Raw genomic sequence first — 24,406 nt, forward strand, 5'->3', positions numbered from 1 at the left:
GCTGAAGATCAAGAAGGATGTGATCCCCAGTGACTGAAATTTATATTTAGTGTCTGCCCACTTTCCCACTTCCACTGATCCTTTCTATTTTGAGTTAGGGGTGGAGAATGGGGCCGTTGGCTTCCTTTATAGCTGGAGAGGATCCACTTATGCAGGAAACAAACACTGCTTCCCCAAATCTGGAGGATCACAGGAGGTGGTAGCCAGTTTGGCATTCTTCTCTCTGCCGGCCTCCCCTGGGTTATCTGTGAAAATAGAATGAGGCCCAGGTGAAAGTTCCCCCCCCCCCCGACTTCCTTTCCCCAATGAGATCTGCATCCATTCCTGGGGCCCAGGTAGCTGGGGCCATCTAGATAGATTAGGGCTCTCAAGAGGAAGCATGGGTAATATAAGATCAAGCACAGGGCTGAGTGTTAGGAGCCCTGAGTTCTAGTTCTGACTGACACCAATCATGTCTGTGGCCTTTTACCCCATCACTTAGTCATTCTACAAATACTGGTGCCCACTAGGTGCTGGCCTATGGATATGATGGTGCCAGGGTGGACATGGTCTCTGAGAGTTCTCAGTCTAGTGAGAAATAAGCAAATCCTAGACAGAGGAAGATGTGTTCGCAATGGGGGAAGAACAGAATGCCCTTGGGGTATATAACAGGAGGGAGCCCCTAGCGCAGAGAGGAGGAGGTTGGTCTGGGGCAGTTTCCTGCAGACAGAGCCTTTTAAGCTGAGACCTGAAGGATGTGAGACAGTTAGCCAGATGAATCAATATTTTATCATAAGTAAGATGAAAGAATCATACAGATGAGCCTAAAATTCCCTTTCAAGCTTAATCAAGACTTCTATGAAATCTAGATTAGTCTAGACCTAATCTAGATTCCAGGTATCCCTAACACTTAGCCCACTGCTAGGCACAAAAAAGGCACTCAGTAGATGCTTATGAACTAAAGGAATGCATGTACAGTGGAATTCAAAGGCTAAAGTGATTTCCCTCTGTTCCCAGCTAAACTGACTATTGCAGGGGTGGGGGGGTGGGGGGGTGGGTATTTGGGGTAGATCTCCCGTACCTCTTGGACCTTCCCCGCCCTCACTTCAGATTCCTTTGATCAGAATGTGAATCCCCATTTAGGGGGCAAGCCATGATAGCCAAAGTCTGCAGAGAAAAGAGATCTCAGTTCCAGTCAAGATGCAGCCTGCTGGCCTCTAAGGAACTACAAGAGAGGGCTTTAGTGATGAATGGGCCTGGCTGCTGTCTGCCTACAGCAGACAGGCCAGGGAGGCAGACGAACAGACACAGAGCCGGAACAGCATACAACTCGGAAATGATCTTAACTGCTAAAGCTCAATGCTCAGATTCCTTAAAGGGAGGCCTGGTCTGTCTCAGAGTGAGAATGCCTGACAGAGAGTCTGATTACGTCAGGGGACTTGGCTGCCGCCAGGTATTGGGGAATTCCTGGGTCATGTGCTCGGATGTGCCCAGGAATCTGGGCTGAGCTGAGCCATCTCAATCCTGCCTGCCCCACCAGCCAGTTGCGGGGCGTTGGGGGGAAGCCCACTATTGGTGATCACTGTGTGAGGGGCTCTGGGATTAACCACTTATTGAGCCTACTAGGTGCCTCACTGGGGAGACAGGAACAAATATCTGTGCCAATTCTTGCACACTTCACAATCTGTGTGTGTCCAGACCAGCAGAAGAGGATGTTAATGTGGCTCAGAGTAAGGATTGCTGTGATGTGTGAAGTGCAGGGTGCTCGTGGGAGGGCAGGTGAGGGATACCAAGGCCACGCTTTGGGGTATTTCTACTGAAAAAGAAATACATCTAAGATGACTCTTGAGGGGCAACTAAGAATTAGCTCCCTGCTCTCAGGAAGTTTACAGTTTAGTAAGGGAAATAAGATAAATAAAGTACCATGTAATCCAAAGCAGGAAGTGGGAAGGCTGGGGCTTCCCTGGTGGCGCAGTGGTTGGGGGTCCGCCTGCCGACGCAGGGGACACGGGTTCGTACCCCGGTCCGGGGGGATCCCACGTGCCGTGGAGCGGCTGGGCCCGTGAGCCATGGCCGCTGGGCCTGCGCGTCTGGAGCCTGTGCTCCGCAACGGGGGAGGCCGCGATGGGGAGATGCCCGCGTACACAACACTGTAAGTCAACTATACTCCAATAAAAAATTTTTTAAAAGTAAAATAAAAGCTACGAAGAAGGTTAGATAGGTGGTTTGGTCAGTAGCACAAATTTAGGGCACAAGAGACGCACTTAAATTCTTGAAGGAACTTCCCTGGTGGCGCAGTGGTTAAGAATCCTCCTGCCAATGTAAGGGACACAGGTTAGAGCCCTGGTCCGGGAAGATCCCACATGCCGCGGAGCAACTAAGCCAGTGCGCCACAACTACTGAGCCTGCACTCTAGAGCCCGTGAGCCACAACTACTGAATCCCGCACAATGAGAAGCCCACGCACCGCAACGAAGAGTAGCTGCCCCCAACCCCCAGCTCGCCCCAACTAGAGAAAGTCCATGCACAGCAACGAAGACCCAATACAGCCAAAATTAAATAAATAAATAAATTTATTTTAAAAAATGCTTGAAGAAAATATGAAGGAAAAAATTTTATGAGTGTTAACCAAAAAATAAGCAACTTCTTGCAACTACCCTATGTCTGGTCTCATACCATAAATTTCACATCCCCATATCTACACTGTTAATCCAGTCATTCCCTTGGAGAGATGAAAACAAACTATAATAAATTTAAACTATGTATGTATTAAAAAAAAAAAAGACAGGTACAAAATGCCACGTGGGGCTGAAAGGATGGGTCTTATTCTGGCTCAGGGGTTTGAGGGAGGGCCTCACAGGAGGCCAGTTGGACCTTGAAGGGAGGGTAAACTGTGATGAAAGACCTTCTGGGATGGGGTGGGGGTGGGGTAGGAGTGAGGGGAGATGCTGAAGGAGTAGTGGGGGCAGGAAAGTAGAGGGCCAGCTAAGCACTTTCTGGATCTGATGATCTGCAGGGGAGCTCCCAGGCCCTAGAGCATCTCCTGCCTTGGGATTTATCTCAATATAGATGCCTGGGGCCCTCTTTCCTTTTCTCTGGAAAAAGGGCTGCTGCAGGCTAAAGGGCTCAGCTTACCACCTCTTTGCCTGAGACCTCAACCATTATATTTCCCTTTCTCAGAGCTCTGAGCTACAGCCCTCAGTAACTGACACTCTCGGGTGGTGGACAACATGGCCTTGAAGGTGCTGACCTTTCTTCCTCAGGGGCTGGTGGAACTGCTTGGTTAGGAACCTACACATTAGAAGTGGCCCTCCGAGACTGGGAGCTGGGCATCCGAAAACAGGATTGTGAATTCTGCAAGTCTCTGGCAAATTGAGATGCTTGACTCAATGCTGTCCCCTGCTGACCGAACTAAGCCTAGCAAGTTTTATGGGATGCCCCATGCTGTGATCACAAGTGGAGGTCAGCTTAGGCAATTTGTTCATTTCATTCATTCATTAATTCATTCATTCAACAAATATGTGCTGAGCGACTGCAATAATAGGTATAATGTTATCCGACATTTATTGAGCCAGTCCTGGTTTTAAGCATCTTAGATATAGTGTCATGTCCAAGACCACTCAGTCCTAGCTACGAGTAACACAGCTGGGAGGCAAACCCTGTCAGCCTTACATCACAACTCAAGTCCCTAAGAATCACATTGTCTTGTGGTGCCCACATGGGCTTCGGAAACACAAGATGGAACTGGTGAGCCGCTTACAATATAAATTTAGTAAGCCTTACCAGGAGTTTGGGGAATTTTGTGCTGCAGACGCTGAAAACGGTCCCCAAGCTCTCAGTTACAATGGGAAATTGAATGTTATTCACGGGCCAGGCCTGAGAGGGATGTGACCAAGGAGAAGCTAGCTCTTCTCCCCAAGCCAGAGAGTTTGCACTGTCTCCCACCTGGAGCAGCAGGGAAATTACACACAGACGGACAGGAGTCACGAGTCCTGGGTTCCAGGGAATTCCCTGGTGGTCCAATGGTTAAGAGTCCTTGCTTTCACTGCCGAGGGCCCGGGTTCAGTCCCTGGTCGGGGAACCCCGCAAGTTGTGTGGTACAGCCAAAAAAAAAAAAAGGAGTCCTGGGTTCCACCTCCTCTTTCACCACTACCCACATTGTTGGTCATGGCCAAGGACTTTCTCTTTGGGGTGCAGTTTCCTCGTCTATAGAAAGGGATTTGGATAAATCAACTCTGAGTTGCATTTCAACTCTGCTGTAACTTCTCTGCAATGTTTAAGTAGGGACAAATTAGAAATCTCAGTCATGCCTGTTCTTTTGCCCACCTGGCAACTGATTCCCTCACTACAGGACACTCACGAGCCCCATTCCTGCTCCCACCCCTGGCATGATGTTTTGGCTCAGGAGTTTGACACCCTGGGCTCCTGGCTCTGCTCTGCCACTAACTGACTATGACTATCCCTTATCTCTCGGCAACTCTCTGGATAAGAATTATTCTCTTTTGCACAGCTAACACGCTTACTGTGTGCTAGTCACTGTATGAATGAATTCAGTCCTCACCACAATTCTATGAAATAGGTTCTAACATATGATTATCCCCATTGCACAGATGAGGAAACTGAGACACAGAGAAATTAAATACCTGCCCATGTGGGGTTACAGAGCTGGCAAGTGGTGGAGCCAGATTGGAGCCTAGGCAATCTGGCTCCAGAAATAGCATTCTCAACCATCATACTTTGGCTTGGAGAGGATCCTTGATTTACCCAAGTCTCAAGTAGACTAAGCTCTCTAAGTCATAGTTCACTCAACATGAAGCGTGCCTCAGGACCCCTCCTGGGCTTGCTGTGGGACGAAACAAGATGTGAAGCTGTCAGACTGATGGTTTCTTCTCAGTCTGCTTGGGGTTTTGCTGGGCTCTGGTCCTCCCAAGTCTGCTCCCCCCAGCCCCCATTCTGGCTGAGACCGAAGTGTGTGTTTGTGTGGATGGGAGCTATGACAGCAAGGGGCTGTCCCCCTGAGCTACAGCTGATCTGATCTGGGACAAAGGACTGTTAAGATAAGTTCAGCGCTAGGAAGTGGTCATTGAAACCACCCAAGGCTGGAGCTCTGTGCTGGGGGAGGGAGGGAGCAGCCTCACTTGGGGGGGAAAAGGAAGGGCCTTTGAATTACTCTCACTGCTTGTTTTTAAGGCCAGACGAGGGTTCTTGCTGAGAGCTGGGAGGTGGGGTGGGTGGATATTTGTGTAGCTTTAAAGTCTAGGGCTTCTAGTCAGTACTTTGGAAAGGGGTCTCCTTACCTCACTGTTAACGGCAAAACAAAAAGAGCTCCTTTCTGCCCCTCGCTTCTATGTTCATTCTCAATCTCTGAGGTTGTGTAACTCCCATTGCTGTGGGGTGGGGATGTAGAGGGGGCGCCTATGCTTATGACTGGGACAAAAGCTTTCATGGGATTCCTCCACTGGGTACCCAGTCACCAAGTACTGTCCACCGGCTAACCCTGGTGTGTTGTTGCCATTAGTCGTCTGAGATCCTTGATGGACTGAGATGGAGAATACGTAAATAAAAATAAACCCCTATCATTACGGTGGTCAATACTTTCATACCCACTGATCCTTCACTGACCCTGTGAAGTCAGGGCCTTGGGTTAGATTCTGGGGTACAAAGGCTGTTGATATAGATGAAGAAGGGGGTACATGAGCCTCAGAATGGCAGTCAGATAATGGGTTTCCATACCGAGCTCTGCCCCTTGCTGGCCACATGACCTGGGGTGGGTGACTCAGTCCCTTCAGGCCTCAGTTCCTATTGGCCAAAGGAGATCCTGAATGTGGAGCCTCTTTGTAAACTGGAAAAGGCTCTCCAGCAGCTGGGGATTTATGGCTGTGCGTACTGTGGCTTGGAACTCAGTACTTTATACTCCATTTAAATGCTGCTCCCTTGAGGGGGCTGAGGTCTTCCTCCTCCTGGTCCTGCCTCCACAGCTGCCACCCTGCACTCAGGGAGGTCCAAAGAGGTCCAGGCAGGACCAGAAAGGGCAGGGCATGGGAGGTATGCCCAGGAGGGACGAGGGAGGAAGGTCTGCCCAGTGCCGCCTCCCTGCCCATGCTTGGCTCCCACTGGCAACCTAAGCCCTTTGCCTCCCAAACTGATCCTGGAATGTAAACCCCTAGCCAAGCACATTCTTTAGCCAGGTCACCAGCTCCTGGCCCTTGGGAAGGGAAGCCAGCATTTCTCTTGGCCCTGAATGACGCTAGCACAATCTGGTGCTGGGGCTGCTACCACCAGCCTGGATTAATAGGCTGGCTGTCACCCAAAGTTTATGAAAAGCCCAATTCTGACCTATCACTCCTGTCAGAGCCCGGGGAGAAGGGGAGAGAGAGCCCACCTCATAAGCAGGGGGATTTGAAATACTGTTCATTTCTTGGCTCTGGTTCCTCATACCAGCCAGATGCGCTCAGAGGAAGGGGGGCTTTGTAAAAGTTCCTCTCAAAGCTGGTGCTCTCTGGGCCCTTGGTTGTCTGACTTTCCTTCTGTTTGGTTGTTTGCTACGCATTTGTTCCATTCAGCCACTTATTACACATTTAGGCTCTGGTGCCCAGCGCAGTGACGCTCTGGGCATGAGGTTTAACAATCTCACCGTGTCCTGAGGAGCCCTGTGTGTATGGGGGTGAGGTGGGGGTACACAAGGAGGGGGTATTCTGCATTCTGCGGGGAGGGATGGGCTGGGGCGGGGTAGCGGGGGGAGCAGCAGGGACAGGTTAGGGAACTGCCTGCTCCGGTGGTCTCCCACAAGCCACACTTGGCAGAGGTAAGGAGGCGGGGCTGGAAGGGCAGGACTTTCGTGAAGGGTCTTAGAAGTCAAGACGGAGGCTGGGAATCACCTGGAGGACCGGGGAGCTGAGGGAGGGTGTTTCAGCTCTGTGAGGGTGTAGGCAGGTTTGCAGATGAGAACCGCTTCTGAAAGGGCAGAGGAATCCAGCCGCCATGTGGAGGGGGCCGGAGGTGTGGGACGAGGCGGTCGTTTTCCACCCACGGTTGAGCTGCCTTCCCCAAGGTGCTGGGACTTGAGTCTGAGGCAGAGTAAGGCCAGTTTGGAAGGGCAGCTCCAATCCAGTCCCTTCTCCTACAGATGGGGGTGCTGCATGTGGAGTGGGGAGCCTGGGAAAGGGATTTGTAAATTATTATTGCCTTATAAACGTTTGTTTTTAAGAATGTGAATTGCTAAACTGAGATTAGGACCAAGGCCCACTGTCTGTTGAATGGGAGGCCGGTCGCCCCAAAGTCCTCCTTCTGGTCCTCCAGATAAGGCAGGCAAGGTGGGCCACCTTCTAGAGACAGTGAATGGGGCCTCAGGGGTCCCTCACCTCCTGGCACATCCACATCCCCCCTTCCGAGGCTGACCGAGGCTGGGGCCTGGACAGCCCGGTTAGTGCCCAAGCGGGTCAGAAGGCCACCAACTGCAAGCCCGGAGTTCCTCGCCCACCCGGTCTCCACACTGCAGCAACGTGGAGGGTGCGGGGAGGGGGAGGCGGACCCCACGAGCCTGGGGGAGACAGAGTTCTCCCTGAACCACCTACAAAAGCCACCACTTCTAAAGTGTCACCTCAGGCATCAAGTCTTCAGACACTTCCGGGCCTCCAGCCCCTCACCCCATTGACCTTCTGAGTCGTCTGCCAGATATTTCCTCTTCAGAGGAGGCAGGCGGCTGGGAGGTTTTGCATGAAAAAAAGAAAAGAAAAGTCTCAAGAGCCAGGAGAATTCAGTCTGGCTAAATTAGGAATGGGACTGGGGCACCAGGATCTTTTCCCCTGTCCTTTCCCTTCACCCATTCACTGTCTCAGTCCAGGTTTACCAAGTGCTGGCTGCGTGCAGGGCATGGACCAGGTGCTGAGCGTGTGAAGGTAAGCAGGGAAGCCGCAAACGGTTCCCCCCGGCCCGCCCCGCCCCTTTTACGGAACTCGTGACAGCTTGGGGAAGCCACAGGACTCCTTTGGGTCTCAGTTTCCTCCCCTGTAAAATAGATGGATCCCGGTCTTTCCTAAGGTCCTAGGGAAATGAGGGTGCAAAGGTCCCCCTGGCTGTTGCAGCAAACTGTGCACGAGGTTCTGGAGGGGCCGGCAGTGTGGATGTCAAAGCAGTGGATGCTCCTGAGCTGGCAACTCACCGTCCACACTGAAGGGGTGCTGAGCCCGGGCACCTGCTCCCAGTGTGTGTACCAGAGTGTAAGTGTGAGGGGTATATGTGTGAGTGCGAGGCGTGCGTAAGAGCGTAAACATGTGTGTGAACGGGTGTGCACATGCGTGTGAAGTGCGTGTAAAAGTGTGGGGTGTATTTGAAGTGTGTGGGTATAAGAGTTTAAGGCACGTGTGAGTGTGAGCTATATTGTAAGGGTGTGAGGCAAGTGTGAAGCATAAGAGTGAGGTGTGTGAGTTGTGTATGTGAACATGAGTGATTATGTGAGTGTAAATCTGCGAGTGTACATGTAAGGTCTGTGTAAGAGTGAGGGGTATGTGGGTGTGTGAGGTGTGTGTGTGAGCATGAAAGAGAGAGGGGAGGGGAAAGGGAGAGAGGGGAGGGGGAAGGGAGAGAGGTGAGTGTGTGTGTGTGAGCGTGTGTATGTTTGTGAGTGTGCTCACGTGCAGGGGTCGGGCTGGCCCAGAGCATGCTGGGTGGAGTCGCAGGAAGTTTGTCTGGTATGAAATACCGACTGCACATAACCTGTAAAGGGGTCCATCACTCTTGGAAAGAGGGACACTTTGGCCTCTGGGCTGCAGACGGTGGTTTCTTGGTGCTCTGCTTCACGCCGTCAGGAACACGTGGGCTCTGGGGGTCCTTTGAACCAGGCACATACCTGCCTGGGGAGCTCAAATGAACTGGATATTTGGGAAAACACCCCACAGTTTAAATTATTAAAGGGTCACATCCTGAGGGAGAATGCAGACTCTACAAGAACGTAACACAGGGTACTCTAGAGACATTGTGCACTTGCAGCCAGCTGGCTCGCCGCCCTTTCCCAGAGATGGGCTCCTCCCCCCTACTCCCCACCCCCTCCCCCGTCACTCCTGGCACTGCCAATGGAGACGGGTGTGCTTGGAGAGGCAGCCACAACCATCATATCACACTGATGCTGACCTTCCTCAAACCCTTCTTCTCGAGGCATCGACCCACTGTTCAGGGTCGGCACAGGCTCCAACTTGCCTTCTAATCATTTTTCACATCACTCCCCACTCCTGTGTGCATTTTGGCACCCAAGTCTCCCTTCCCTTGAGGCCCAGTTATAACAGCAGTCTCCTCCAGGAAGCCTTCCCAGATCAGCTCAGTCCTCAGAGCCAGGAAGAGGCAAGGAAGGTTCCCCCTCCCTCTTGATTTCAGACTTCTAGAATTGTGAGGCAATACATTTCTGTTGTTTTTGAAGCCACCAGTCTGCAGTGTTTTGTTATGGCAGCCCTAGGAAACTAATAAAATGGAAGCTTATCTGCCCAACCTGTCTGGGTCCTTTTATGTGCCCGTCTCTTCAGCTGTTGCCTGTGCTCTGCCTCATGCCTTCACTTCTGCAGTGGTCTAATGCCAACAAGAAGCGCCTGCCCACGCAACTCTTTGATCTCACCAAGCCCGGCCTGAGGCTTTGGTCCTGTTCTGCCGCCACCCAGGGGCGGGCATGCCATCTCTTACTGCAGAGCTCAGAATGGTGGGCGGTGGGGGTATGCACTACCCTCCACCCCGGCAGCTGGATTAGAGTCTCCGTTCCATCACTTGTTAGCTGTGCCGCTTGGGTTAGTCATAGGGTTCCCGGTTCTGTTTCTTCTTCTACAAGATGGGGGTTGGAAAAGGCCGATGGTACCCCACCTCCTGTTCAGTGTATCTGTGGGCCAGAAAGCTCAACGCAAATGCAAGAGATCATTAGAAATTCTGGAGGAGAAGAAGCTATGGAAGGGAGGGACTTGTCCACTTTCTGTGGTTCTAAACCCTCCTGGCACTTTAATCGCCCAGCAGATGGACCTTCCTCCAGAGGAGGCCTGACAAGCTTGGCCCACGTGTTTTTCTGAGGATTCCAACCCCAACTGGGGTTCTTTCTTTAAAAAAAAAAAATTGTTTACTTATTTATTTATTGGCTGTGTTGGGTCTTCATCGTGGCACGCGGGCTTTCTCTAGTTGCCGTGAGCGGGGGCTACTCTTTGCTGCGGCGTGCGGGCTTCTCACTGCGGTGGCTTCCCTTGTTGTGGAGCGCAGGGTAGTTGTGGCGCACGGGCTTCAGTAGTTGTGGCGCACGGGCTTCAGTAGTTGTGGCGCACAGGCTTAATTGCTCCACCGCATGTGGGATCTTCTTGGACCCGTGTCCCCCGCATTGGCAGGCGGATTCTTAACCACTATGCCACCAGGGAAGTCCCTGGGGTTCTTTCTCATCTTAGATGGTGCCTTGGTGATTTTACTTCGTTTTCCTCAGAAGAGGAACTTGGCTGATCCTATGTTCCAATGGCACAAATATGATCATGATGCTTCTCCACTTAAAATCCTTAATTTGCTCCCAGTTTCCCATATGGATAAAGTCCAGACTCCTTAGCAAGGCACGTGAGGCCTCTTGATCTGCCCTGCCTGTACTTCCAGCCCATCTCCCTAGATTCTCTGCAATGTGCATGTTGTCCCTCAGTGGACTTGAGAACACCTCTGTCTCTCCCTCAACAACAAAAAATAATAGTGCAGCTACTCACCTTATATATGCAAATCATTTTGTGTATAGTAGGTAGCTCTTAACCTCAGTGAGGCCTTATTTTTTCATTTTACAAATAAGGAAACTGAGATTCAGGGGTTAACAACGTACCCAAGTTCAATCCGCACATGACAATTATGATTTGAACTCACATTTCTTGCTTCAAAGCCTGGGGTCATCCCCCTCTGCCTGGCTGCTCTCCCTCTTCTTTCAAAGTGCAGTTTGAGATTTGTTTTCTGGAAACCTCTCTGATCCCCTCAGTTCCTCTCAGCTCTCTGTAGCCAGTAAGGATGGGGCACCTCTGGGTTACACTAGCAAAGGCTGACACTTGTCTCATCAAATACTAACTGCAGATTTAGTCCCCGTCTCCCTCCCAAGGCTGCAGCTACTGGAGGGCAGGAATCCCAAGTCCAGGACCATGCCAGACACATAACTGGAGTTCAGTGTCAGACAATGCTTTGCAATAGCTGACACAGTCAAAGGGCCAGAAGGGAACTTTCCTGGGATGTAAATTTAGGGCTATTCTATGCTCGTTTCACGTTAGGGAGCCCTTCCCAATCTTTCCTTGCTAATTCTCATACTCATTCCTCGGGGAACAAAGGGACTGTTTGGAGCCCTCCATCTTTCCAGGTTTGACATTCTGAACCCCTACACAGTACAGAGCAGCTGATTTTCTCCCCTTTCCTATGTGCTATTCCATTTGAGGCGATGCAGTACTGTGGTCACAGGTTTTAGAATCAGATTTGGTTCAGTCACTTGGTAGCTTGTGACCTTGGACAAGTTATATGACCTCTTGGAGGCTTAGTTGTTTCGTGTGCAAAATACGAGGATACTGCCTTCTCCACAGAGTTGATCTGAGGATTGAAGCGGGTGCTTTGCCAACTTGTGAGATGGCATTGTCATTGCTTTTGTTTTACAGATTGGGAAATGAAGACAAGAGAGGGGAGGGGCCTTCCAGAGACGGACTGGGATGAGAAGGCCTATGGCAGGGAGGGGGTTGAGGCCCGGAGCCAGGCCATTGGACCCCAGATCCTGAGCGGCCTCTGCAGCACCATGAGGTACAGCCATGAGGTATGCCGCTGACACCCCCTATTTCCCTCGCTCCTCTGTGAGCCACACCCAAAGTCTTCCCAGCATGGACCTCCAAGAGGTGAGTCCTCAGCAGATACCAGCTTGAGCCCTGAGTGGCCCTCACAGGTTGCAGCAGTCAGTCCCCCATTCTCATAATGGGAAGAGCCTTTAGGGCTGGCTACAGCCCTAAGGTACCCCAACTATTTAAAACGCCTCAGTCCCATCCACATGTCTGGTGCCATTTTGTGTGCTTGGAAAGCCTCCTACACACAAAGCTAGGCTTCCTGTTGGAAGGGGTGGAGGGAGCCCATTTGTAAATGCCTTTCTTGGGGAGGGGTTGGGGAGGGTGGGAGCAGGCAGTGCAGAGACAGAAGTGGAATGGAGGGCTGGGCTTAGCGATGCTTCCCCTAACCTGCTGCCCCGGCCTCTCTTTCTAACAGTCACTTCAGGGGGCTCAACGGAAATGGGCTGGGCGTGGGGGTCTGGAAGCAGTAGGGAAGGCCTCTCTGCAGTCTGCTCCGTAGGGTGCACCCGTGGCCACAGGATGCCAAGGTGGGAGGGAAAGGCTGGGTCAGCAGGTGGCAGTGTCCTTCCAGTGCCCAAGTAAAGAAAAAGATCAGGTACGAGAGAAAGGGAGGCAAAATGACTGTCCCGTAAAGACCCTGGTTCCACTTGTCTGTGAAGGTTCACTGGAGGTGTTACCTCCTCCAGGAGGCTCCGCGTGACCCCTCAGACGGGTGTTCCTGCTTCAGGAGAAATAATCATACCAGCACGTGGTGCGTGCTCCCTGACCCCCCCCCCCACCGCCCCTCCAGGGCATGTATTTTTTTCATCTTTGTATCCCCCGTGTTAGCACAGCTTTTAAAAATAACTTGGAATCAGAAAGCGGTGCTATACCAGCTAAAAGGAGGCACGTCCTTCACGTTTTTACATTAGTGAGCAATTCCCTTTCTACTGTGGGCAAGACAGAAATGAGCTGGAGCTGAATGAACTGAGGCCAGTCACAAGACGTAACCCAACGAAGAAGTCAGTCAACGAGTGCAGCCTTTTCCCAACACGCCTGTGGGGCGTCAACGTGCAGGAGACGGGAAGTGGGCTGTTTTCCTAGGAGTGAGGTGACTGGTCAGGGCAGGGTGGTTTGAAGGTGGAACCACCTCAGAAGGAACAGCCAAGAACAAGTGGTCCCTTGGGGCCCCGTTTAGCCTGAGAATGTCAGAGGGACTGTTTCATGCGGTCCCCTCCGCATATCAAGACACCGTCCACCCCACCCCTGCATCAGGGTGCCAGAGAAGATAGGAATATAGATTTTAATCATTGTGCTGCTGCTGTTAACCAGAGTGCAATTAATCCATCCTTTGTGGATTTTGATGCCACAGTGTCAATAAGAAGGTTTCACACAGAAACACTCTGGGGCTGTCGGTGACAAAGGGGAGGGGTGCCTCTGGTGCCTCTGGTGGGGAGGGGTGACCGAAGGAGAAATGAAGTGAGGAGAAGAGTGGGGAGCAGACCCTGGGCTGGGAGTCTGCTCCATTCCCGTCATTACATTCCCATCAGGACCCCGAGAGGCATGGGTCCTTCCTGGCCAGGGCTTCTGACCTGGACCAGTGCACGTGAACCCGACTCCCCTTCCAAGTCAGCCGCCTCCAGCCTCAGGGCCAATTCTTGCTGAGTAGATGAGGTCCAGGGCAGGCCCACAGTTGGCCACCAAAGGGGGAAGGGATGTAGACCAATGGAGAGAATAGGGGTTGGGACCCCTGTAACCCTTCTCCATCTTCCATCCCAAGAGACCTTCAGACTAGCGCAGATCCAGGGAAAGGACAGCTACAAGTAGCTATCCTCTGGGTCAGAACTGCCCTGCGTACCCCCTATCCTGGAGATGGGAGAGGTAAACCCACAGGAAGGGAGGTAGCATATACTCCTGCTACCTACCTTTCTCTGCCTGAGCAGTAAGTGAGAACTCTCCCCAGAAGTCACCTGAGCCCCAACAGGGGAAGGGGGATGGCAGAGTCATTGAGACTTCTTACAATTTTCTCGGATTGGTAGGGTTTGGAGGTGGAGAGGTCACTTAGAGCCCTATGGCCTAACCCCACTGGCTGCTGACAGGAACTGGCATCCGGGGAAGCAGCCCAAACTACTTTGATGAGATCACTCCTCTTGTCCAGAGTGGGGTGATCCGGTCCAGGACATGGTGGCTGGACCCAGAGCCAGCTAGGAGTCAGAGACACATAGGGCTTCCACCGCATCGCTCAGACCCTGGTTGACGCCCCCCACGGCTAGGAGGCAGTTCTTGACAACGATGCTGGAGCAGGCACAGCGGGGTGTGGGCATGGCGGGGAGGACCTCCCACTTGTTCTTCCCCGGGTGGAACGCCTCTGCCGTCTCCAGGACAGTGGGTTGGTTCCCTGAAAGTGCCAAGGGAACCGGACCTTACAAAGGAGTCCAGTCACCAATCTGCCCCGGGAAAGTCCCCCCATCTTGCTCCCCGCCCCCCTCTGGAACCACAAGCAGAAGCCAATCAACCTCAACTTCCTTGGCTACAGAATTGCTCCTTCCCCACCCTTTTGTCAAACAGCTGCTTTGTCCTTCCTGCCTTCTCTGTCTTTTCATCTCAAGAGTAACTTTCTTTCCCCACCGCTGCTTTTACCAGAAGTTTCTAGACACTACTGCCTCTCTTCTGCCCTTTACTGAGAAAGCTGCTCACATGGTCTAGCTTACATCAAGCTGCTTTCCTGTGTGGGTAAACAGGGTGTCTGTCCACACTGAGTAAACTCTGGGTTCCTGGAAGCTCTGCTGCCCATCTGTCTCTCCCCTGTTGATGTTGGGGTCCTGCCTTCAAAATACCCTAATCTCTGGGAGGTCTTATACAGCAAATCCTGAATTCATTAGAATAACTGATTTGATCACACTGCTTTTCTACTCCATGACAGAGCTGGGTATCCAGGGAGAAGAGAAAGAGGACCAAGGCCAATCCCTGCCACACTTTCACCTCCAGTCATTCCTGGACAGGGGCCCAGGGACCTGTGCTTGGCAAGCCTGTGTCACATGGTTATCAGTATGTCCCTTATGCTCTCTGGGCCTCAGTTTCTCCTGTGTAAGGGGACAGATAGACCGCAACTGAGGCCCATCCATGGAGACACGACATCTAGGCTGGGAGGAGGGGAGTGCTTTGAAATTCTTTGGAGTAAAGCAGTAGGCAGGTGGTGTGCAAGGAGCCAGCACCCTCTCCTGCTCATGCAGATTGCCTAGAATCCACCAAGCACCAGACCGCAGTGCCAGCCCGGAAGCTCTATCCTTACCAAGTCCTCCAGCCACTATGACCCGTCCACTCAGAGAGCCGGCCACAAAGTCTGCCCGCCGCTTCTTAAGGAAGAATGAGCGCTCCATCTTCAGCCATCCCCCTATAGGCCATGGGTGATGGCAGGAGATACACAGAGAGAATTAGATGCTGACCACCCGCCCCTCCAAATACACACGAGTCCCAAACTGCTCTCACCCTAGGCAGCATCTCCACTCCACCCACCCTGTGTGCTCAGCGCATACACAATGTCTCCTGCTGTTGGAAATGATACTCTACCCTCTCCCATGCTTGCTGTAACCCAAGGAACCATAATCTCTTATGACAAATCACCTTGTTCTACCTCTGTTCTCACGGGCTTTAAGCTGGAAAGGAGGCTGACTAGAGGCAGAGAGCGTCAGAGTCAGGATCCTTCTGTTTTTCCACGAGTAAAAAACAGGAAAAAGCCCTTCCTCACCTGGCCCTGGCTGGATGTTGTAAGAATGGACAATAGGTGGAAAAGGCTTTGATAAAAACAACTAATCAATCAAAGGGAACCCAGTACAGATGAAAGAACTTGATCCCAAGAGTAGCCCTGAATGGAGAAGGGTGTTCAGGCTCTGAAAGGCTCACCCAGCTGGGTAAGTGAGCCTGGGTGGATGGATGGGATGGGGGTAAGGTGGGGGATTCAGCCAGAAGGGAGATGCGCAGCCGGGGGCTGGTGCCCAGCTTACCCTGTTCCATGTCGAACACGTCCATCGTCCGGAGGAACTTGGGCTGCTGGTAGAGCCGACCCTGCCGCAGGCCACCCAGGCTGTACAAGCGGTCGTCTAAGGTCACAAAGCTGGAGAAGGCCCGCTTGCAGGGAATGTTGGGGAACTTGGTCCAGGAGCGAGTCTCGATGTCAAAGACCTCGAAGGCGTTGACCGCGTACTTGGACTGTCGTCCCCCTGGAGGCCAGAGTAGGGCGAAGGTTGGGCAGAAGAGTAAGTCTCTGAGGACTGGGGCTGGGTTTCCCCTTCTGACTGTTAACAGATCATATAGGAAGCTCCCTGAGGGGTGGGGCAGCATGATTAACCCCCAGTGCCCCGGAGATGCTCAGCACACAGGCACTGCTTCCAACAGGAACTGACCCGGGGGAGGGAAGAAGGGCCAGACATGGGCCAGACAACCTGTCCTTACCCAGCACATAGATCTTGGAACCTCGGAAGAATGAGGTGGCAGCATATCTCGGGGTGGGCATGGGTGCTAGAGACACCCACATGTCCTTGAGCATGTCATAGTGTTGGAGGTGGTTGTGTGGACGGAGGTCCAGGCCCATCCCGCCTGCCGCGTACACTCGGTAATCTAAGGAGAAAGGCCATACAGCAGACACTATGAGACAGGCCCATCGTACTCAGCTCCTACCACGGCCAGGCTCTGTTAACCCCTGGAATACAAGCACTGAAGCCCGGCTAGGTCCCAACCACCGCTCTGCCCGAGAATGGGTTGGTGGCACCATTAAAAGTTCCTGCCACAGTCAAGCCTGGGTCTTCTTGAAGCCATGTCAGGCCTACATGCCTTAGCCTTCCTTGGTGGCTGGTCCTTGGTTGAACCCGAAATACTAAGGCTTTCACAGAGGTATACTGCAGTGGAGTCTAGGCCTGGACAACCCTTTGCAGGTCTTATCCCCTCCATTCTCCTCCTTCCTGGGCAGCCAGAGGGATGCCAAAGAGAAGGGGTATTCCTCTGATACCCTCCAATAGTGGCCTCTTCCTCAGGAACTCCCGGATCAGAACTCTCTAGACCTAGCAGGAGCCTTTGGAAATGAGGTCAGCCCTGGTGTCATTGGCCTTGTGGGACACTGGCCTGCTGCCATCTCTTTCTTTGTCCGGATAGGTGAAGGCTATCCTCCTTCATGCACAGGAAAGCTCTGGGCTCCAGGAGGCACCCTGCACTGAATGGGCTAGGGGTGAATGAGGGAGAGGCTTTGGAGGAGAGAAAACTGGCCCCTATGAGAAGCCCTGCCCAGAGAAGTGAGTTCCCCCCCGCTCTCTACTGCTCTTGGCTGCAGGTGACACAGTGCAGCAGAGAGGATGGGCAATGCCTCCATGTTTCCCTGGGCCTCACCCCAGTACCTCACGCAGCCTGTTAAGGACACAGCCCTACCCCCAGGGCCCTCTTTTTCCCAGGGACTCACCCCTGCCCAGGATTCTGTCTCCTAGTAGCCAGTCCTCACTGCTTCTGGCTCTATGAGACTTTCATTCTTCAAGGGGATTGCAGGGATGAGTACTACTTCTTTCTACTTTCCAATCTTACTAAAGAGAGGGAAAACAAATCCCAACCCTAGCCTGTGGCTGGGAGATGGGGCCTGCTAATGAGAAATTTACCTTACACAAACTCCGCCTCTTCTATTCCTGTTTTCACCCACACACCTCCAGCTGAGAACCCACACTACCATTCCTGCACCCAATTCTTACTCATCCTTTCAGAGTCACCTGGGTGTCCCTGGATTGCAAGGCTGGGCTGAGAGCGGCGGCTCAGGACCTCCTGTGGCACCTGCATCACCCTACTTGCCACACGTTGCTGAAATAACCTTTGTACGCTTCTTTCAATAGATTGTTAGGTTCTTGAGATTTGTTAATCTGTGGCCCCAGCATCTGCTAGAAAGCGTGTAAATTCTTAGTAAACTAACTGTTGAACCCATTCAATGCCATAGTTAAGAGCACAGACTCGACCATCACCTGCTGGCTGCGTAACCTTGGGCAAGTTACTTAACCTCTCTGGGCCTCACATTGCTTCTCTCTAAAATGAAGATAGTAATAGCACTTAACTTATCAGACAGGTTGTGAGGGTCAAAGGGGTTCATACCTATAAGGCACCTATGGTAAGGACTCAATAAATGTTGGTTCTTAATCTTTCAGCCCCACTTATTGAGATCTGCGGATAAAGGACTACCCTTTCCCTCTCTATTTCCCCATGGGCCTCCACGCCTTCCATCTTTCTTACTGGGAGTTCAGGAGGCCCCATTGGCTACTCTGCCCTCAGGGATTTTGAGTTAGAGTTTCTCTCTCTGACCTTCATTGGTAAGACCTGGGCTCCTAAAGGCAGGGATCAGATCTTCTGCCTCTTTCCTTCCTCCCTGGGACCTAGAACTGTGCCAGGGACAGAGCAGGTACTCAAGAAACACTGGTTTCTGATCTACAGTAGACCCGACAGGCAGCTGAAATGGTTTTGCAAGAGAAGGAGAGAAGGTTGCATCCCACTAAGCCTGTCTGATCTGAACTTGGGGTCTCCTAACTCCTGCTGGGCCATTTTCCATAAAACCCTGTGTGTTTTAGCAAAAGAGCTTTCAGAGCCCCCTCTGTGCTCTGGGCTGTACCAGGCCTGAAAAGAAAGAAATGATGGGCTTGGAAAAAGCGAAATGAGAATCAAAGCTACGTGATCAGCACAGGCATGCCCTGAGAACCTAGTGAACCTGGGCAAGATGCCCCAGAAGCACGACCCTCAGGAACATTATGGCGTCCACTCATCAGTGTCTCTGAGATCAGGAGGCAGATGGTGGTGAGAAGGTCCTGGAATCAGGTCCCAAAGCCCTCCCAGTGGGGCCTAGTGATGGTACGAGGATGGCATGAACATCCCCAGGGCCCCAAATATGTGTCTGGAGGTGGTGGCACTTGCAAGGAAGATTTCAGGGGATTTGGTGCTTTGGGTGGAAGGCCCGATCATTCTGCTGAATGAAGGGATGTACAGGGACATTGCACTAACCCCCTTTGGCTCTCCCCTCTGGCCCGGCCTGCCCAGTTTGCTGGGAGGAACCTGGTGGGGTGGAGTGGAGCTCTGGCATCATATTGATTTACTAGACAAAATTGTCTCAATTTTCCCATCTGTAAAATAAGGCCAGCGGGTCTCTAGTTTCAGTGTCCATTGTAAAGATCAACTGGGGATCAGGAATGTGACAGTGGCCTCCAACTCAGTGTTGGCTTCCATCCCTTTCCCCGTGGCGCCCCACTCCCTTCTCTCTGCCCACCCTCAGCCTTGGCCCCACTCGCCTTTGGCCGTGACAGAAATGCCCATGGCGGCCTCGCGCAGCATGCTTCTCTTCTTCCACTTGCCTTCATCGATGTTGTACATCTCCACGACCTTCAGAGGCAGCTGACTGGTGCCCACACCCCCGATCACCATGATCCGCTTCCCCAGGGCGGTGACAGCCACCCCGGCCCGGGCTGTGGGCAGGGGGCGCAGGTCGGTCCACTGGTCGGCCTCGGGGGAGTAGACCTCAAAGCAGTCCACGGGGACGCCGTTGTCGTCACATCCCCCGATGGCATACACCTGCCCCCCGGTTTCCAGCAGGGAGCAGTAGACCCGGCGGCTGGGCAGTGGCGCCAGGCGCTTCCACTGGAAGTCCTTGACGTTGGGCACCGCCATGGCAGTCCCGGGGACCCCGCCCGCCGCGCCCCCGCGGATTGCCGTGGGAGGTGCGAGCCCGGGGGTCCGCCGGCTACTCCGCGCCTTCTCTCGCCGCCTCCATCTCGCTCCGGTTCGCCTGCTCCCGCCCGACCCCCAGCAAGGGCCCCGACGCCGGCCAGCGCTTCACCGTCCCTCGAGACTCAGCTGTCCGGAGGCGTCCGAGCCCGGCCCTGCGGGAGGAATGGGGCGAATCAAGGGCAGCCGGGCCCGGCGCCCTGGCCTCCTGGCGTGGGCGGGCGAGCGGGCTCCCAGCCCCCCGCCAACTTTCAAGGGAAGACGCGGCGGCGAGGGCGCCACCCCGCGGCGGCATCAAACCCGCACCGCTTCGTCCCCCGCCGCTCCCAGCCAGCTGGTCGGAAACCCGCGGAACGCGTGGGGGGCCGGAAGCGTTCCGGGGTTCAGGGTGCCAGGCTGCCTCCCGGCGAAGCAAGGAGTTAACACCTTTCGGCGCCGCCGCCTGCCTCCCCCGGCTCTCCCTCCCCGCCAACTCCCGTCCCTGCCCCCGCGCCACTTACACAGTGCGGCGGCGAGGCGCAGGCAGCGCATTACCCGAGAGCGGCGCGGGGAGCAGGGGAGAGGGCGCTCTGTCCTTCCTCGGTCCGCACACCGCTGTCACACACCCAGAAGAGGAGAATAAATGAGCAGCAGGAAGGAGAAGCGGAAACGCCGCCGGAGGGTGGGGGTTGGGGGGAGGCCGGCGAGCCGGCTCCACGCACATCCCCACCATCAGCCGCCACACCTGTGCAGGAACCCGCGTGCGCCCCGCGGCGAAGCGAGCCCTGACCTCTTTACAGAAGCCCTGGCTGCGCCCGGCTTGCGGGGGGAGGGAAAGGGCCCGGCGGGAGACGCTCACCTTGCCCACTGTTCAGGGAAAGCGGGGCACTAGAGCCAAGTACCCAGATGACGGGGACTAGACTCCCTCCAGCGTGGGGGTGGGCGGTTTGTGAGTGTTTGTTTTGGATGAGGAGGCAGAGAGTCCAATTACCCAGTTTATCTACAGTACACAGACCCAGTTCGTGACAGCCCGGCTCAATAGTCGACTTTGCTTTGGGGGAGGTATTATCAAATGGTTTAACCTAATAGAAACAAGTTATGTGGGTGTGACACACGCAGACCTGTCACGGGTGCATCCAATGTACACACCGACCTGCGCACATGTGCATAATTTACACATCACCTCACCCTCCACCCGGAAATGCTCATATCCACGGAGAAACTGACAGAAAATGCACAGTTATGCGGACACACAGCCACAGACAAAAGTGGAAAGGCAAACACGTGAGTGGTCCCTCCCACATCACACCTTAGGAAGGGAAAACCTGGTTATCAAATCTTGGCCCTCAGCACCAACCCACAGGTCTTGCCAGATAATTCTTTCAAGCCATTCTGTAATGGCCTTACCAGGACAGTAGTCCCCAGTAACAAAAGTGCCCATGACACCAGTGAGCCACCTGGTGTGATGAACTGCAGGCTTGTGGGGTCCTCCCACATGCTTCCCTTGAATAGAGCCAAGTGTTGAAACGCTCAGGCTTGGGGGTCTGACAGAGCTGGGTTTGAATTCTGGCTCTGAAATTATTTAACTACTCCGAGGCTCAGTTTCCTTATTTTATTTAGATTAAACTTTGTATTTTGAGATAAACTGTGGATTCACATGCAGTTGTAAGAAATAACACCTTTTACCCAATTTCTCTCAATGGTAACATCTTGCAAAACATATAGTACAATAATATCATAGCCAGGATATGGAAATTGATCAGTCAAGATTTAGAATATTTCCATCACCACAAGAACCCTTCATGTTGCCTTTTTTTAAAAATTGAAGTATAGTTGATTTACAACACTGTGTTAGTTTCAGGTGTACATATTGCCTTTTTTATACCCATACCTTCTTCCCTCTCACCCCTCTCTCTCCAACTCCTGGCAACCACCAATCTGTTCTCCATTTCCATAATTTTGTCATTTCAAGAATGTTATATAAATAGAAACTTACAGTATGTAACCTTTGGGTATTGGCTTTCTTTGCTCCCAGGATGATTCTGCGGAGATTCATCCAAGTTGTTGCATGTATCACTAGTTCATTCCTTTTTATTTCTGAGTAGCATTCCATGGTATAGATGTATCTTTGTAGATTTTTGTGAAGATTAAATGAGATGATATTTTTGGGACTTCCCTGGTGGTGCAGCAGTTAAGAATCTGCCTGCCAATGCAGGTGACACCGGTTTGAGCCCTGGTCCGGGAAGATCTCACATGCCGCGGAGCAACTAAGCCCGTGCGCCACAACTACTGAAGCCCGCATGCCTAGGGCCCGTGCTCTGCAACAAGGGAAGCCACCGCAGTGAGAGGCCCAAGCACCACAACGAAGAGTAGCCCCTGCTCGCCGCAACTAGAGAAAGCCGTCGTGCAGCAACGAAGACCCAACGCAGCCATAAATAAATAAATAAATAAATTTATTTTTTTAAAAAATGAGATGATATTTGTAAAGTGTTCAGTTCAGCTTCTGACACACAGCAAGGGGCTGGTAAATCACTATGGATACCATTACTACTACAACTACTATCAACAAAACCAAGAAAAAGAAAAACTGAGAACAAGCACAAACATTTTGCCCCTCACTTAGAAATGACTTCCTGTGAGAAACAGAGGTCACAGTACCTCTTAACAGCTCATAGGCCCACCTTAACATCTTGAGTTCTTGGCTTAGAAATTCCACTGCTTTTTAGTTTGAATTCTCTGTACTTACATAGTAAGTACCTCTAAGAACCTTCACAGAGGACAGTTGTGTTGGGGCTCAGAGCAGGCCACCCCAAGGTATACCACAATGGCATACTGATTATTTTAAGTTAAAGTTACTTGAGAAACAGCCGTTGGGAAAAAATATTTGATATTAAGAAAACACTCTGTACCCCTTCTTTCCCCCGAAAGTGGAAAATAAATCTCCCATGTGAAAGTATCCTCCCCATATCAGGAGAGAGAAAGCATCCTTACTTATCACCAGAGTTAGGGAATTCAAGGCTAAGAAAACTGTATAAACAGATTTTGTTACTTCATTAGTCTGTACCTGAAGCGCAAGCCCCTTTGGTAAGTCTTCACAAATAATTGTTTGTCTAAAAGTGACATATAGGGCTTCCCTGGTGGCGCAATGGTTGAGAGTCCGCCTGCCGATGCGGGGGACACGGGTTCGTGCCCTGGTCCGGGAAGATCCCACATGCCGCACAGCGTCTGGGCCCGTGAGCCATGGCCGCTGAGCCTGCGCGTCCGGAGCCTGTGCTCCGCAAAGAGAGAGGCCACAACAGTGAGAGGCCCGCGTACCGCAAAAAATAAAAAATAAATAAAAATGACATATAAACAGCCTGCTATGGCACTTTGGGGGTCCCATTTCTATGGGACCTCTGTGCATGTGAATTAAATTGGTTGTTTTCCCCTCCTGATAATCTTGTCAATTTAACTATTAGACCAGCCAAAAGAACTCAAGAGGAGTAAGGGGGGAAATTTCCCCCTCCCTGAAATTTGTGTTCTGTTTATTCAATAAGAACACAAATTCCAAAAAATGTGGTCTGAATTAATGAAGTTTCACAGGAAACATCAAACATTTCTCTTCTTCCTGGAGATCACAGTCTGCCCAGAGGCATAGGGAACAAACCCTCAACCATCAATTTAAACTGTCTTCACAAAATCACGGCAGGGTGATCAGGAGGATTGAAAGCCATACGCATTCCACAGAGGGGCTTGTTGAGGGTCCACCTTCAGCCTCTCTTGCCCATGGAGCCTTCTCCCAAAGCAGTGAGGCAAGGCTTCTTGTGCCTCCACCCACCCCAGCTGGGACAGCTCAGTGAGCAGGTATATAAAGTTCATACTACTTTATGTTTGCATAACTCGAGCTAAACTAAGCCCTCGCACATCCCCTTTCTCGTAATCTTAAAAACCCTAGGAAATGTTGTCAGGCAGGTATTAGCACCCTGTTTTACAGATGAGGACTCTGAGACTTAGTGACATGAAGTAACTGACTTATGACCATGTGAACCATTCAGGGTGGGTCTAGTTTGTGAATTCCAAATCCAGTGCTCTTTCGCTTTATCATAATTAAATCACAAATGAAAGAATTGTGCATTATTAAGGACATCAGACTTCACTACTCTCACTTGGCTTTCTGTCCAATTACAGTGAAGGAAGGGGCCCAGACCTCAAAGGTTTCAGTGACTGTCCTCTCCCCGTTGCCATACTGTCTGTGCCAGGCAGCATAGCTGGGAAAGGACTAGAATCCAGGCCCAGAATAGGCCCCATTCTAACCTAATGTTCATGTCCTGCAAGCAACACCCTCTGTGAGGACTATGGGGCTCAGACCCTTGGAAAAGTACTAAGAACAGGATGCCTTCCAGGCCATGGCCTAATTCCTTGTTTTGGAAGTCCTGGCTTTTCTCCATTTCCCCCACTCCTTCCCCCATAGCTCTTCCTCCCAGCCAGGTGACATCCTTTAGTCTTTACACTGAATGCACGTTGAGGAAGCTTGTAACCTAGCAACCACCACTTAAGATTCCCTGAGTCACCTGCGGTTTCCATGCTTGGGTTGAGTGCACCAAGCTGGGGACTTGTGGAGCGCCAAGCAGAGGTGGGGAGTCCAGTGACCCCCTTTAATTCTTCACCAGCTCGTACCAGTGGGTAACCACTTTCCCCATCAGGAAATTCTTCCTCATGTCAAGCCTAAATCCTTCTGCTTTAAAACCTTGTGTTGCCTCGGGTCTGGGTTTCTCTTCTCTCTAAGAAAGCGTTTGAGTTTTTGCCTTGGTCACAAGGTGGTACTGGGAAGGTAGGAAAGTGGGGAGAAGAAAGTTCATGAAAGCCTCTAAAGATGAAGCCTTTGGTACTTTGGAGTCTTAATTATTGTGATATTAATGCATCAGTCAAATCGGTTAAGGGGTGCTCAGCCCCAGA

The 24,406-nt window shown here is 52.0% G+C and overlaps 1 protein-coding gene and 1 long non-coding RNA gene across 5 annotated transcripts; one reads left to right on the forward strand and one right to left on the reverse strand.

Moving 5' to 3' along the window:
- Nucleotides 1-7,648: 7,648 nt before the first annotated feature.
- On the forward strand, nucleotides 7,649-24,043 carry LOC111184772 (uncharacterized). Of its 2 annotated transcripts, none has more exons than XR_002647396.3 (3): nucleotides 7,649-7,876; nucleotides 11,603-11,754; nucleotides 21,687-24,043. It is a non-coding gene; the product is annotated as an uncharacterized LOC111184772 (long non-coding RNA). The 2 variants fall into 2 exon arrangements; XR_016392459.1 differs by lacking the exon at nucleotides 7,649-7,876 and adding an exon at nucleotides 7,896-8,197.
- Nucleotides 12,713-20,225, reverse strand: KLHDC8A (kelch domain containing 8A). 3 transcript variants are annotated; one of them, XM_022593648.3, is made up of 6 exons: nucleotides 19,993-20,175; nucleotides 19,060-19,647; nucleotides 16,211-16,375; nucleotides 15,763-15,978; nucleotides 15,051-15,152; nucleotides 12,713-14,156 (listed from the first exon to the last, which is right to left on the reverse strand). In XM_022593648.3, exons 2-6 carry the CDS (start codon nucleotides 19,433-19,435, stop codon nucleotides 13,963-13,965), a joined length of 1,053 nt encoding a protein of 350 aa, XP_022449356.1. In that variant the 5' UTR covers nucleotides 19,436-19,647; nucleotides 19,993-20,175; the 3' UTR covers nucleotides 12,713-13,962. The 3 variants fall into 3 exon arrangements, with proteins under 3 accessions (XP_022449356.1, XP_089764535.1, XP_089764538.1); XM_089908409.1 differs by lacking the exon at nucleotides 12,713-14,156 and having other exon boundaries at nucleotides 14,196-15,152; nucleotides 19,993-20,225; XM_089908412.1 differs by lacking the exon at nucleotides 12,713-14,156 and having other exon boundaries at nucleotides 14,196-15,152; nucleotides 19,060-20,225.
- Nucleotides 24,044-24,406: the final 363 nt, after the last annotated feature.

This window comes from Delphinapterus leucas, chromosome 1, assembly GCF_059928025.1.
Source record: "Delphinapterus leucas isolate spDelLeu-1000000601 "Yukka" chromosome 1, BTC_Dleu_Yukka2, whole genome shotgun sequence".
NCBI lineage: Eukaryota > Metazoa > Chordata > Mammalia > Artiodactyla > Monodontidae > Delphinapterus > Delphinapterus leucas.